At 33.9% G+C, this 15,078-nt stretch overlaps 2 protein-coding genes, 1 non-coding gene and 1 pseudogene across 4 annotated transcripts; 1 reads left to right on the top strand and 3 right to left on the bottom strand.

The window, feature by feature from the left end:
• Positions 1-84: 84 nt before the first annotated feature.
• On the bottom strand, positions 85-4,789 carry NPSN13 (Putative plant snare 13). Its single transcript, XM_047313812.2, has 10 exons — positions 4,382-4,789; positions 3,548-3,640; positions 3,029-3,122; positions 2,716-2,753; positions 2,351-2,448; positions 1,432-1,511; positions 1,309-1,365; positions 1,123-1,215; positions 963-1,037; positions 85-621 (listed from the first exon to the last, which is right to left on the bottom strand). Exons 1-10 carry the CDS (start codon positions 4,456-4,458, stop codon positions 517-519), a joined length of 810 nt encoding a protein of 269 aa, XP_047169768.1. The 5' UTR covers positions 4,459-4,789; the 3' UTR covers positions 85-516.
• A 5,129-nt stretch (positions 4,790-9,918) lies between these two features.
• Positions 9,919-12,265, top strand: LOC124838243 (pyruvate dehydrogenase (acetyl-transferring) kinase, mitochondrial-like). Of its 2 annotated transcripts, none has more exons than XM_047313793.2 (6): positions 9,919-10,373; positions 10,604-10,844; positions 10,938-11,118; positions 11,251-11,398; positions 11,495-11,714; positions 12,035-12,265. In XM_047313793.2, exons 1-6 carry the CDS (start codon positions 10,122-10,124, stop codon positions 12,094-12,096), a joined length of 1,104 nt encoding a protein of 367 aa, XP_047169749.1. In that variant the 5' UTR covers positions 9,919-10,121; the 3' UTR covers positions 12,097-12,265. The 2 variants fall into 2 exon arrangements, with proteins under 2 accessions (XP_047169749.1, XP_087961515.1); XM_088105389.1 differs by having other exon boundaries at positions 9,922-10,373; positions 11,230-11,398.
• Positions 12,266-12,421: 156 nt separating this feature from the next.
• On the bottom strand, positions 12,422-12,617 carry LOC124838276 (U2 spliceosomal RNA). Its single transcript, XR_007028827.1, has one exon. It is a non-coding gene; the product is annotated as a U2 spliceosomal RNA (small nuclear RNA).
• A 387-nt stretch (positions 12,618-13,004) lies between these two features.
• Positions 13,005-14,996, bottom strand: LOC124838242 (pentatricopeptide repeat-containing protein At5g66520 pseudogene; annotated as a pseudogene).
• Positions 14,997-15,078: the final 82 nt, after the last annotated feature.

The raw sequence follows: 15,078 nt of genomic DNA, 5'->3' as shown, positions 1-15,078 counted from the left end.
AAAATGATATTTTATAAGACTCTTGATAAACTTACAAAAAACACTTTTTTTCAAAAATAAGTTAAATCAAACAAATATTCGGGCTTGAAGGAGAAAGTAAAGAAACTTGATATGAACAACTGCAAGCAAAACGCTGAACGTAACTTACAAAAGCAATCCATCAGAGTTCGGAATGTGTGTACATTAAAGAGAAATAGGGGAGGGGGAGGGGGAGGGGCAAATCTCACTTTGAATTAGACATATACAGAACGAATTTAACAGATTTACTTTCTCTGGTCGGTCCTACACTTTTGGAATGTTACAATAACGAAACATGGCACTCAGAAAGAAAAGCAGAAGGCTCTCGTGTGATTTACATAAAATCACAAACAAGGGTATGCAAGTGTACAATATTTAATTAATTGAAGAGACCAAAATAATGCCTCCAGACAGCAATCCTCTAACTTCCGCAGCAATGAGAACAAGCATCAAGTTGGTAGGAGTAGGACGCAGTTCACTCTTGTTCAAATATAAGAGTTAATCAAAATGATCTGTTGTCCTTGCATACAAAAGCCTCCTTGTGGGAACTGGAGGTGCCAATCCCGGGATATCCCTAATATCTTTGTTGTTGGGATGTATAATCTACAGAAGATAACAGTTAAAACAGAAACAGAGTAGGTATTGTGCATAAATATAAAACATTTATTAGTGCAGAACGGAAAATCTGTACATGACGCATTGAACATAAGCATTTCTTTAATTGTCAATCAGTAGTGCGGATCATCATGTAATATAAGTTCTCACTACGTTAGTGTTGTATCACAATATTCCAAAGTAAGTTATTTCAAATATTTCTCGTAAAAGGCTTCTTTCAAACAAATTGTCGGAGCATCTTAGTTCTTTAAAAACTGTAGCATAATTTGAGAGGAAAATAAATATCCAGTACAAATTCATTAAAGTAATGGATGAAATGAAAATGATACCTTCACGACAATAATAGCTATCACACCACAGACAATAAGGAGCAGAAAAAGCATGATGCACTTGTCTGTAGCTACCTGAAATAGGGAAATACGATTTAGTTCAATGACACAGTCTTGAAGAAAGGTAAATAGTGCATTGAAGCAATCGATTGAAACCAACCTGTCTACCAATCTCCTTAACAAGTTGGGAGGCCTTCTTGATTGAGAACTGAATTGAATCAAGTTCATTAACAATACGGCCCATTTGTTCAGTCTGCAAAAATTAATAAACAGAGAAATAGAGGTCAAATTGTTATCTATCACTTTTTCCCTTCATATTAGCATACTCAATGCAAATCAGACTTACTTGGCCTTTCAAGGTAACAGCAGTTTGGGTGCCAACTTCAATTGTTTGATGTACAACCTACATTTTGAAATAAGTAAGAACAAGGTCCAGCAGCAATGGAGGTGTAAGTATGATGTGACTCACCTGCTTAGATCTCTCAATAGCCTGGTCAGTTTCATCCATTGTCTTTGTCCCAGCATTGATTAGCTCTTGATTTGACATTTCTATAATAGAAGCAAAAAGGCATTAATGCTAAGATAATTAGGACATTTACCAGTTACTTTAATACTTGCTACACAAAAATATAAATAAGCATTCAATGGGTGTGTTTGGAAGAGCTTGTGGACAAGTTGCCTCATGACATAAGTGAATGTGTAGGCGCTGTGACTTAAGAGAACACACAAAATAGCTCTGGCAGTGTTACTGAAAAAAGGCAGTCATGCCATGGAAAGTTGATCGACAGAACATGGTAGAGACAATCGGGGTTTACATGGCAGCACTGTCATATTGGGTGTCACAGAATGGTGGATCGAAATGGCCATGGCAGAAATTGCAATCCCATACTGCACACATCTTCACAAAGAAGCAGCCTAGGGGCAGCACAACCCGATCCAACCTGAGGCATACGATCCCTACTTCTTTTTTCTCTTCTGGTTTCTATTCTTAGTTTTAATTATATTTCTATTTTTTTTTAAGCCACAACCTCCTTTTTGGTTCATGTACCCCCAATAACGCTGCTGCTCTCACCACCTGTGAATTGTGTCACAGCCTGCAGCTATTCAACAAGCTCTCCAAGATAGCTTATGAAAACAGCTTACAGCTAATTGCTCTTCAATTGTAGAAACAACTCAAACAAAAGTAGATCAATCTTATAAGGACACACCAACAAGATAAAAGCCTGAAGTATGCCTTTGCAAAAATAAGTAATCACACAATGCACAAATGCTATATGGAAACTTACTACAACAGAAGCACAAATATACTGTGAAATCAATTTCATTAATATGGCAAAGTTCTGACAACACCTCATTGCACCAGTTACCAATTCCATCAAACATCTTACCTGATGCCAGTCGAACGTTTTCATCTGCTGTAGGTTCGCTTGCTCCAGCTCCATTGTCAAAAAGTTCAAGTTTTTTATTTCCAATGGTGTTCATGTACCTGTTAATCATTGAAGTGATAGCATAAATCCTCCTTTCAAAGCTCCAAAACCTTATTTAGCAGTAGAGTCAACAAAAAGGGAAACTGAATTTTGCTTTATTGGTTCTGCTAATCTTTGAAGCAACATTTATCATGAATTCATGATTTAGAAAATTGAATACGCCCATAAAGAAAATTGGTCTCTACAACCTGATTTGATCCATAACTTTGAATAAAATCAATTTGAATATGTTAAAGAAAGAAATGGAAGAATAAAGACAAACTTACGTTTTTCGCAATGCCACATATGAGTTTAGCTCCTTGATCTGCAAGAAGAATGTACATTAGCAAACACAAAGACTGGGCTGTTTGATTAAATGCACATGCAATATGAAACAACTGTGGACAATCCTCAGACACAAGCTATTTTCTGATCGTCTGGGAATCACTTTAAGTGTCTTGACAATACTCAAAGGAATTTTTAATAAAGTCGCATCAAAAACAGAATAAGCTGGTATGTCAATTCAAACTTTGAAGAATTAGATACAGAATTTTCAACACGAGCAAGGAAAAACTGAAAATAAGTGTTCTGGGTACTGACCATTGATTGCTTTTCATCATTCAGTTGCTTATTCACTTCTGGGGGATTTCTCCCCTCTTCATCTTTAATTTTACGATCAAACTCCTTTATCAACCTGAAACCATTAATCACAGGGAATTTCACTTCTTTCAGAAATGGGACATTGAAAAAGGGGGCAAATTAAGTCTACCTGACAAATAAAAAGTCTGGAAAGCACATCGACAGCATGATAAACAACAAAATAGCCATCCATTTCTTTTCCATAAAATATTCAATATAGAATAGGTTTGTTTTCCATGTTAGCATCATCCAATCCCGGGAAATTGGTACAAGGTGTAAATTCCATTACAGAGCTTTTGCTATTACATTTAACAATAATAAGCAAATTTTCCAGCATGCCAACCTAAGGAGAGAAGAAAAGGTGATATTTTGGAAAGCGTGCATTTGCCTCCCATTCAAAATTTTATTATCTTGTACAGAGAGATACAGTTTACAGCGAGTGATGACAAGATTAAAAATATAAAATACATAACTGCTAACCTTTTGGACTCCCTCATCTTTTCGGTAAGTTCTTCAAGCTGATTAGTTTGTCTATTGGCATCTTTAATCTTATCCAACTTCTGGAAGCCATTTCTGGATGCAAAAGGTGAAGCATGTCAACAATAAATAAACTCAGCAACAAATTACATATCATCCACATTATAGCACATCCGCAACTGCTTAAACAATGTGATCTATTCACAAAAGTCATTAATCCCCGGTTCCTTCGTTTCAGTGAACCGGCACTAAAACAACTATGATCGTAACACCAACCAGGGATACATTATCACGAGACTAAAGCAAAAGAAAAGTAAGACCAAGCCACAAATCACTTGTATAAAGACAAACAAAGGAAAGACAACGTCACTACCAACAACTGGTTCAACCCATCATTCGAATGGGAGAGGGAAATCCAAGTCATCCAAGTCCAACACAATAATATTCAGAGGTTCAAGAGACGAAAAATAAACCACCGTGACCGAAGAAAACATGTGTAGTGGTAAACAAAAAACAAACAACTGCACCCTATAGTTTCACTACCCGTTAAAGTCAAGATGAAAACTCTTCTCGTCTGCATAAATAATACAAACGAATCACCTGAACAGAAAAGCTACAACAGCCCCAAACCTATGGGCCAAATAACCCCAAGTCTGAAATCACAGAAAATTACATTTCAGAGGGTAATCAATCAATCCCCCAATGTCAACAATCATAAAATCACAAATCACAACATCTACCATTACTAATAGTATCATGAATCAAATTAATTTCTCAATCTCAAGGAGTAGGGTGATACACATAACGATAGGAAGAGAGAATTAAGAGAGGGCATACGCAAGAGCACGAAAGTTGTCGCGAATTTCACCGTGGATCTGCTCCACCTCAGGACTCATCTGCAAATTGGAGGCCATAGCTGCCGGAGATTAAGTCTGCCCCCAAAATCCCGGCAAAAGAAACGAAAAACCTAACGTGGGAGACAAACCCTAGTCGGTTGGTGAGAGAAGACGATTAGGACGATGGTGCATAATAATTGTTGAGAAAGGAGCAGAGAATGCAGAAGGAGAATGTGGAAGGTTTGGATTGGATGAAATTGAAAAGAGAACGAACAGAGAGTGGGAGAGGAAGAGAAAGAGAGAGCAGAGGCAGAACAACACACGAAACAGAACACACCACAACACAACGAGGAAGTTCGACCTCTGTGTGCTGTACAATGAGATGGAACAAACGATGGAATTAGGAAAGGAACCGTTGTCAGATAATATTTTATTGTTTTATATAATTTTTTAATTTTCTTTTTAGTTTATCAATTAGTTATTTAAGGTGATATTATTCAACTCTGTTTTTCATCGATTTCTTTCATTAAGCGATGAAAATAAAGAAACTATAAACTATAAAACTAAAAATAGAATGCATGACAGCTTGGCACAACCAGGGAGAGTTTTGTCGCCATTTGTTTATTTTCTTTTAAATAAAATTAACTCTTAAACAGCGTCTTATTCAAAATGAGATAATTTTAATAAGATATTTATGCGATAATAATTTGTCATTTATGACGCAGCTTTTACTTTATCTTATTTAGATAAATTTAATGAAATTTTTAGGATAATTAATTTTTATAAATGAATAACTTTTAACCAATTTCCTTTAAAAATAGGGGTGGTTGAATATTGAAATTAAATGCAATAAGGTTGTTTTAATTAAATTTGCAAGGAATAATAAAGAGGTGAAAGGAAAAGAGTTGAAAAGTTGAAGTGTAATGTGCTGTTTGTGGGTCTGAGTGTTTGTCTTCTCTCATATTCCCATCAACCACTTTGGCTCACCTTTCACTTCACTTTTAACTCTAATTTCAAACATTATCATCATCATTCATCCATCTACTCTCTATCTATTTTTTTTCAAACAAGAAATTTACATTTCTTTTCCTCTCGCTTTTAATAGTGGTGTGGTTTTTTTTTAATTGTTCGACTTAATATTTAATTACTATATAAATTATTTGAGTATTTTTAAATTATTTTTTTTAGTTTTATTGTTTTTAAGTATCTTATACTTTCATTTGAGTAAATACGATGTAATTATTATTTTTGTCTTTATTTTTTAATTCATTAATCAATTTACATATTTTTTTTTATTTTTTTTAATTTATTAATCAAACTTTTTATAAAATAAATTGATTCCTAAGTTAAAGAAAATGTTAGATAGAAAAAACTAATTTATCAATATTAATATAAGAATCATATCACAAAAAAAAAATATGTGAGAACCCTACTTTTTTTACAATTTGTTTTTTCTAAAATTTGTAATTTAATTCTCAACCTTCTTAAGATTTAACACTACAAGAATAATCAATTTGGAGAACTTTATTGAAGTTCTTGATCAATTTTTCTTTTTAAATGAGATCAATTTTTGTCTATTCTTTATGAGAACAATTTGTTTTTCTTACATGTAAGTTACTTTCGAGTGTATATTGTCTCTTTTCTCTTTTAATAAAACTCTTTTGATTTATGATATTAAAATTTTTTTGTTGATCAGACCTTTGATTATGTAGATAGAGTAATTTCTTATGTAAAGCGATTTAAGAGACGAGAGTAGTACTAGACAAACGCAATTAGGCAAGGGAAGCTAATTTTATAGTGCTTTTGTGTCTTATTATTTCATAGTGATGGTTGTTGTGGCTATATGCTTGCTAAAATTAAGAATTCATTTTCGATAATTATGAGTTATTGGATGGTAAATTAGTTGTGATATTTGAGAATAATAGAGAAATGTAATGAAAGAAAATTTGGTCTAGACCGTGAAGTTGTATAATTGTAATAGAAATGCTTAATAAAAAAGTTTAAGTGTGAATGATGATGTACTAATAGGAAATTTTATGAATGTGTACAGAAGAACTTGCTTATAAGAAAAGAAATGAGACTTTTAGTGTTATTATGGTGAAGTAATTGTTTGGGTTTGAAGGATTGAATATTTTCAATGATATAATTTTTTCTCACCAACTTTAGAGTACTTGAATACCTTAGTCTAAAGAAATTAAAAACCTATGATTTTGAGTGTATGGTTGCAAAACTTATTAATGTATTTGGCTTAATGTTTGTGTTTTGAGAGTGTAGCTTACTTATGTAATTGTTACAATATGTGGAGAATGGAAACCTTAGGAACATGAGAAATTTTCAAGATGCATGAAAACAGAAATTTGTTGTTGCATTGTCTTTGAGCAACAACTTCCACCCCTAGACGACGCTTGTGTGCCCCTAAATGTTGGGTGGTGACTGTCTAGTGTCAGACGGTAACTTTGTGAAATTGTTCCCATGCTTGAAGTGTTTTATAATTTTGGTTCAATAATTTCTCTTACATGCTACCTACGATAGTTATGATTATATAAATATATGTTTTATAGTGTATGTGTATAGGTGAAATATATATTGTGTTGTGGTTGTCAAATTGATTAGTTCAGAGTCTGGTAGTTATATGATTTTTTTCTACTATAATTTATTTCTAATTTATTAATTAGTTTTTTCTTACTTGATACAAGTTGTATTAATGATAGTATTAAGTTATGTTTTGTAAGTTAGTAAAAAACTATGATATATTTCCAAGGAAAAATGTTATTCTATGGTGAATCAAAGTGTATTGGAATAGACTTTGGGGATGAGACTATCTTGACTCAACTAGTATTTTATTCATATAGAGTTTGAAACATAGCTAGTGTGAGTCGAATGAGACTACACATAACAGATGATATCATATGAAAGATGATCATACTTAGGAATTTAGTTGGGTTAACCTTGTCATGGCTTGGTTATGGACATTTGGTCCTAACTGTTGGAATGGAACATCATTGAGGGATTTGGGAGCAAGCATGACAAGTGCAGAAATTTATGAGTTTATTCAATACATCAGTCTTCTGAAAAGCAATGTTTATATGTATGTTGTTTAAACCATTTGGGTTGAGATTTGAATGAGCTAGTTGGGATAAAATTGTAGGAATTGATGTTTATAGTTGATTTTTGACTATTTTTAAGCTTTTGGGCTGGTTTTTATATGTTCATTGAATAAATTAACTTAGATTTTGTTTAATTATTGGGAACTATATTATGATGGTTGAATTGAAATAAGATTATAAAACTGGTTTTAGCATAGATGGTATGTTATACACAAACTATAATGGTAATAAAGGAAAATGGAGAAAAAACTAGGTTAAGAATTGACTTTTGTTTTTATACATTTTAAATATTTATTTTGACAACTTTTGTGAAAATTATCATATCTTCAAATTGGTATTTTATTATTATTATGTTAGCTTATTCTTACCAATTTTTTTTGTTTATATCTCTTATTTCTTTTCTTTTACTACAATTGTATATTATATAAATAAATAGAGGCAGATATTAACACTAGAATAGGAGGAACTAAATGATTAGTAAACTACATTAAATTTCTAATTTATATTTTAAAGTACTTATAATTTATGAATTTATTTAAATATATATTAAAATACAATATTATCTGATTTAATATATAATGTGCATCATTGTACTTATCATTATTATTGTGCAAATACCTTTTAATATTGGTATTTAATGAATGTTTGTTTAGAAAAAAAATGGATTGTTACCATTTAAAACTAAATTAAACTTAGTTTTTTTATATATAGATATACAAAGATAACTAATGAAATTGTTTCTGTCAACTAAAATCACATTTAAATATTGAAAAAAAAAAATATTATGTTACTTTCAACTTAGAATTAAGAGTAATAAGTGTTCACGAGTTGAATCTAAATTTCAACGCCCGCAAACAATTTCATAAATTATCACTAAACTCAACATCTTTAAAATAAATACTTTTAACACGAGAACAATTTATTTTGATGTCATTATTAACTAATCTTAGTTTCTCTCATAAGTTTTTACAAAGTATATAATGTGTAGTTAAAAAGTCCAAATCATTCAATATCTTATCTATTATGGATTTATACATGTTTGTAAAAAAATAACATTTGAGGACAATAACTTTTTTAGTATAAAGAAAATTATATCCAAATGATATATTTTAATACTAAGCATTTTAAGTTTTTTAAAGATTAGGAAATTTGAACCTAATAGTTTCACATGAAATAATACTAAAATCATGAAAGTAAGATGTAAACTATAAAACTTATAGAAGTGTAGGTTTACTTACCACAGAAAAAAAAAGAGTAAATTTTTATTCATATCTATAAAACAAGTTCACAACTCTTATGAAAATATCCCTTTTTATTTTAAATTTGAGTAAAACAACTTTTGTTCGTGTTTAATTAGAAGTTTAAAATCTTGGACCACCATTTTGCATGTGAAAAAACAAAAATCATTGGGAATAGTTTTCCTTTAAATGTGAATAATTACAAGGTTGAATTTGATCTGATGTTAATGTAATTTGAAGATAGATACAGATTAAGTTTTACAATGGCTTTCATATTAAAAATAAACTAAATGGCGTGTGGAATTAATTTTAATCACTAGAAAAATATTTATCAGTGGAACAAAAGTCAACCCAAGTTTATAAAATTTTAAATGTTAGTTAAAATTTTAAATGTTTGTTAAAGTTGATTTTAATAAAAAAATACATTTATTTTTTTCTTTTTTCTTTTTTCTTTTAAATTGAAACATCCCATTGATACTAATTTTAAGACCCACTTTGGATTTTAGAAGCTAATTATTTATATTTTTATAGACAGTTTTTTTCTTCTTATTTATACACAAAAATTGAATAATGTTTTGCCATGTTCTTTCCCATGTGCTTTGGTAAATGAGTATACAGAAAAAAAAAAAAGGTAAAATATGGAATAACTCCATGTGAAGGCAAAAGTCAATATAGTCAGTTTTTTAATATTCATATTTAGATGTTATCAATATAGTACATTCTTTTGATTAATGTAAAAGGCATAGTTTATTATTATTATTATTATTATTATTATATTGTAAATATAAACATCTGTAAAGCTCAAAGACCTCTTATATCATCTATAAATGTTTTTCAGAATAATGTTTATCTATTTTTCAACTTATATTTCCACACTCTCGTGTGTGTATATATATATATATATATTACACTAATATTTTTAAATAATATAATACTAATCTTCTAAATTCTCTGAAACATAACATGCCATGGATTAGTGTGGAAAAGAAATTAAGTTACAATAAGGTAGCAGAGAATGGAGTAGTGAAATCTAACTAGACATTAGATGAAGAAACATAATAATGTTAGATTATGTAATAATTTGTTGTATGTAATTTTGGTTAAGTGAACAATAGACAAACATGTGTGAGGGTGAGAGAGTGTGCCACGTGCCAACAGCAGAACCTCTGAATATCTGTAATCGACAAAGGAGAGAAAACTGCGGCAAAACGCCACACAAAAACTGAAACCTTTGACATCAATGGATCATTTACCCCTTGTTTTTTCCAGACACCTTTTGTCCTTTCACTTTTCAACGTCTCTCTCCACTCTTGTTTCTGTAATTGGTTTCATCTATGTCAGTTCCTAGCTCTCGGTTTCTTTTGGTAGATGTTGTTGTTGGGTCGAGGAACAAGGCATGTCGATTAAGGCTAAGCAAACGTTGCCATGGTGCAAAAGTTTGATGAAAGAGGTGAAGAAATGGAGTGCTTTGAAGCAGACAGGGGTGAGTCTGAGGTACATGATGGAGTTTGGTTCCAACCCCACTCCAAATAATTTGCTCATCTCTGCTCAGTTCCTTCACAAAGAGCTTCCCATTAGGATTGCAAAGAGAGCCATTGAGCTTCACATTCTCCCTCATGGCTTGTCTCAGACAGCTCCTGTTTTGAAGGTTCTACCTTTTACCTCACCTTTTGGTGTCATTGGCTGGTTTTTGTTGAATCCGATAAAACCAATTTACATATAAACATGTGAAAGTTAAAGACCTAAATTGTATGGTTTGAGATGTTTTGAAGCCTTTTTGTGTTTCCATTTTGCACTTTCTCTCTAGAAGTAATTTCTGGTTTTGCAGATGGTTTATTGGTTATTGAACTTTGTGGTACTACTGGCTTATGTTTTTAGGTTAGAGATTGGTACTTGGATTCTTTCCGAGACCTTAGGTCTTTCCCTGAGATCAAGGATATGGATGATGAGAAAGAATTCACAGAGATGATTAAGGCTGTGAAGGTGAGACACAACAATGTGGTTCCTACAATGGCCTTAGGTGTTCAGCAACTGAAGATTGTTTATGAGGATCCTAATGAGATTGATGAGTTTCTTGATCGCTTCTACATGTCAAGAATAGGAATCAGAATGCTCATAGGTTAGTTCCAACAACACACTTTCTAACCTTCTGTCAGACTAATCTATGTATCTGCTTCACAATTTATAGCTCATTTTCATTTGATGGATTCAGGGCAGCATGTTGAGTTGCACAACCCCAACCCACCTCAAAATTGTGTTGGTTACATACACACAAAACTGTCTCCCATGGTTGTGGCTAGGAATGCCAGTGAAGATGCTCGTGCCATGTGTTATCGTGAATATGGCAGTGCCCCAGATGTTAACATTTATGGGGATCCTGAATTTACTTTTCCGTTAGTATCAGTCCTTTTTCTTGTGTGAATTCACTTGCCTTCTATTCTTCATAACACCCTTCTTATGTCTAGTGCATCAAATGGTCTGCTATCTTTCCTTTTTCTCTCTAGAATTCTGTCTTTTTTCTTTAGGTATGTTTCAGCTCACTTGCACCTTATGGTATTTGAGTTGGTTAAGAACTCACTGCGTGCTGTGCAAGAGCTTTTTATGGATTCTGACAAAGTTGCTCCTCCAATTAGAATAGTAATAGCTGATGGAATAGAGGATGTTACCATAAAGGTGAGTTTCCATCATCGACATGCCTTTTGTTCTTTCTATTGGGGGCTTTTTACTTGCATAATCAAAGTGCTTTGTGTTTAACTAATGACATGTTAGGTCTCTGACGAGGGAGGCGGAATAGCAAGAAGTGGTCTTTCAAAAATTTTTACATATCATTACAGTACAGCCAGAAATTTATCGAATGAACCTGAACCTGCTGATCTTGGAATAGCTGGTAATGCACCAATGGCTGGAAATGGTTATGGACTTCCTATTTGTCGCTTGTATGCTAGGTATTTTGGTGGTGATCTTCAAGTAATATCTATGGAAGGATATGGTAAGTGAACTATTACTCATTAGATTTTCACTTAAACTTCTTTCCAATTCCAACATTCTACTTGGCTAAAGTATTTGTTTCTTCTTACCTTGACATATGAACTGTTACAGCTACCACTAAGGTTATATCTTTTTTGACGTGTACCAAATACTTTATGAAAATTATTCGTAAGGGGACTTGTTCAATATCTCAAAAATATAAAATGTGGACAATACTTCAATTTAGTTCAACAAATCTAGAATTCCTTTTGAAATGTTATACCTTGCACCTGCACTTAACTGATTTTTATATTGATTAATTCATAGGTTTGTTCTTTGCAGGAACTGACGCATATCTCCATTTGTGTCGTTTGGGAGACTCTCAAGAACCTTTGCCCGAATAAATACCAAAACTATGTAACATTGACAGTGAGAACTATTAACAGTGATTTAGTAATTCTTTCTCTTTAACCACTGACAGAGAACTACTTTTAATAGTGAGTTAGCCGTTATATTTTACAAAAAAGTTTGTATCTCTGATATTTCTAAGTCCAATTGCATTCCCATTCCACATATTCAGATTAGTCACAAGGTAAGTTCTAATTCCTACCTCCAAAATGTGGGAGTTCATACAAATTTATAAAGATGCAAGGCTTAATCCATATAATATGCTTACCAGATATCATTATTGAAAATTTCATTGGTACATTAAAATTAATTACTTAATTGGTAGGGTGTGCCAGACTCAAGCTGTAGTGTAATGCTTGAGAGACACTTGAAATTCCCAGTAGCAAGCCACTGTATTGGAATCTCCCCTTTAAAAAATTAATTTAATATCGTGTGGACCATTGGTCCACATATCAGATATTAAACTGATAAGAACAGATACTACACTTGATCTTAGCCAAAAGGCCGAGAAAGGTATGAAGATTTAAGAGAAGGAAAATTCTTTTTATAAAAAGCCTCAGAGAGACTCTTCTATGATCCAGGCGGTATGGGACTTCTTACTGCAGTCAACACTATGCACCAGATACCTCTGTTCCTTATAAGAATTCTCTTCAATATTCCAAAGTATCTTCTGCCTCATGATGAGTTAAAATTAAATAGCCTTATTTTTTAATGGTGAGATTACTGTCTGGGAGCACTCTTTATTCACATTTAGGCCTCTATATAGTTAAGTTTTGAAGAGACAAGAACCAAATGGGGAAACTTTTTGCTACTGATATGTAATAGAGATATGATCCAGTATGTCAGTTTTATTTTATAGAAGTACAAACATTTATAGCTTAACTGATGATTAGATGCATAGATATACGTTAAACATACTGTTTGCTTTCGGATTCAAATGAAATGTACAGGATTTATACATTTTAAGAAAAGAAGAACAAAACTTGGTAACTGATCACAGTTGTAGTTACCAATAGTCTCTACATGAACACTCTCCATTACTAAAATGGTGGAAACGATTTCTATCCCTTATTATTATATCACAATCATAAACCTTCGAGATCAGTTTACTTGCTTGATGACAATCTTTACAAATCCTCAGATTCTTGGTGACACGTAGGGTCTCCCCTCGTTTAGTCTTCAACAAACCATAAGCAATTGCAAGTTTTTCACTGTGGTAGAACAGAGGATTCTCCCTTTCCTCCTCAACAAGATCATGCAACACACCATCTGTATCAGGAAGATAATCAACAACCCTGATTGCTTCCAACATCTCATAAACCTTAGCATATAAAGCCTCAGCCAGAGGATGATCTCTTCCCCCTGCAACAAATTCATTCACCACTCCCTCCATTTCTATCATGGAAAATCCCGGTTCCTTCTTCACTCCCCTGTCATTCATCAATTTCCTCACACCAGCAACTTCATCCCATTTTCCACAACTAGCATAGATATTACCTAGTATCACGTATCGCCCACTATTTCCAGGATCTAGTTCAATCAGTCTCTCGCCTACCTCCTCCCCCAACTCCAAATTCCCATGAATTCTACATGCTCCGAGAAGTGCACCCAACACAGCAGCATCAGGACTCATAGGCATCTCATCTATCACCTTTTTCGCCTCCTCTAACCTTCCAGCTCTGGCAAGCAAATCAACCATGCAACCGTAATGCTCCTTGCTGGGTTCAATGCCATGAACATCAACCATGTAGCTAAAGTAATAAAACCCTTCCTCAACCAAACCCGAATGAGCACAAGCAGTAAGAACATTCACAAAAGTGATGTCATCAGGCACAACCATTCCTTCTTCCTCCATCTCCCTAAAAAGCCTAATTGCATCCTTTCCTTTGCCATGCATTGCAAACCCCCCAATCATGCAATTCCATGAAGAAACTCCTTTCACTTCCAAACCACAAAAAACTCGAAACGCCTTGTCCAAACAACCACACTTGCAATACATGTCAACAATAGTTGTGCCAAGCTTTGAATCCAACAGAATCCCATTCCTCTCAACACATCCATGTATCCATTTCCCTTGCTCTAATGCCCCCACTCCCGTGCAGGCAGAGAGCATAGTAGCAGCCACAAACCTATCCACCTCCACCTCCTCCACCCTCATCCTCCGAAACAAATCAAACGCCTCACGAAACCGGTTGCTCTTGACAAAACACGCAATCATGGCGTTCCAAGAAACGCCATTCTTGGAAGGCATGAGTTCAAAAACACGAAAAGCCTCGTCCACGAGTCCCCACTGAGAGTACCCAGAAACAAGGCTCGTCCAAGACACGACATTTGGATGAGGCATGGTGTAAAACACCTTCCTGGCATCATCCAAGGACCCAAAAGCGAAATACACGTGGATCAAGTTGTTAAGAGCGAAGGTATCTGCTCCAAACCCGAATTTAAGAACGTGTGCATGGAGCTGTTTAACTTGTTGTTGGAGTCCGCAGGTCCTTATGAGAGAGGGGAAGGTGAAAGAGTTGGGTGCGATGGAACGTTGCAGCATGTGGGAGTAGAAGAGGAGGGAGAGGGAAGGGGTGTGGGAAATGGAGAAGGCTTTGAAGAGAGTGTTGTAGAGGAAGGTGTCGGGGTTGGGAAGAGTGGTGAAGAGTTTGAGGGCGTAGTTGAGGTTGCCGTGGTTGGAGAGGGAGCAGAAGGTGAAGATGCCAGACACCGCGTGGTTGTCGGTAGAGAGTCCCAGACGGAGGAGGAGAGAATGGTGCTGCTTGGCTTCCGCCATGCTTGAACATGGCCATGGTGGTGGAGCAACCAAACAGCTACTCATTTCAGCTCACAACACTGCACACCTTATCTCTTCTTTTCATTTTTTTATATAAAAATATGAATAAAAAATTGTACCTCCTTTTTGTTGTGTTAAATGATACTCTTTGTTTTATTTAAAAGTTTTATATTTATTAAAATTTTAATAATATGTTCAT

Source organism: Vigna umbellata, chromosome 1, assembly GCF_029865625.1.
Source record: "Vigna umbellata cultivar VRB3 chromosome 1, Vumbellata_1.0, whole genome shotgun sequence".
Classification (NCBI taxonomy): domain Eukaryota; kingdom Viridiplantae; phylum Streptophyta; class Magnoliopsida; order Fabales; family Fabaceae; genus Vigna; species Vigna umbellata.
Note: the sequence above shows the minus strand (reverse complement) of the source record. Positions and strands in the feature narration are given on the sequence as shown.

What these genes read in the sequence shown, in the direction of transcription:
- NPSN13 (XM_047313812.2), bottom strand. Translation starts at nt 4,458, where the DNA reads ATGGCCTCCAATTTGCAGATGAGTCCTGAGGTGGAGCAGATCCACGGT. An exon ending in TTAAGGAGATTGGTAGACAG is followed by an intron (nt 1,038 to 1,122) that starts GTTGGTTTCAAT and finishes TCCCTATTTCAG; the next exon opens with GTAGCTACAGACAAGTGCAT. An exon ending in TAGCTATTATTGTCGTGAAG is followed by an intron (nt 622 to 962) that starts GTATCATTTTCA and finishes TATCTTCTGTAG; the next exon opens with ATTATACATCCCAACAACAA.
- LOC124838243 (XM_088105389.1), top strand. Translation starts at nt 10,122, where the DNA reads ATGTCGATTAAGGCTAAGCAAACGTTGCCATGGTGCAAAAGTTTGATG. An exon ending in AGGAATCAGAATGCTCATAG is followed by an intron (nt 10,845 to 10,937) that starts GTTAGTTCCAAC and finishes TGATGGATTCAG; the next exon opens with GGCAGCATGTTGAGTTGCAC. An exon ending in TAGAGGATGTTACCATAAAG is followed by an intron (nt 11,399 to 11,494) that starts GTGAGTTTCCAT and finishes ATGACATGTTAG; the next exon opens with GTCTCTGACGAGGGAGGCGG.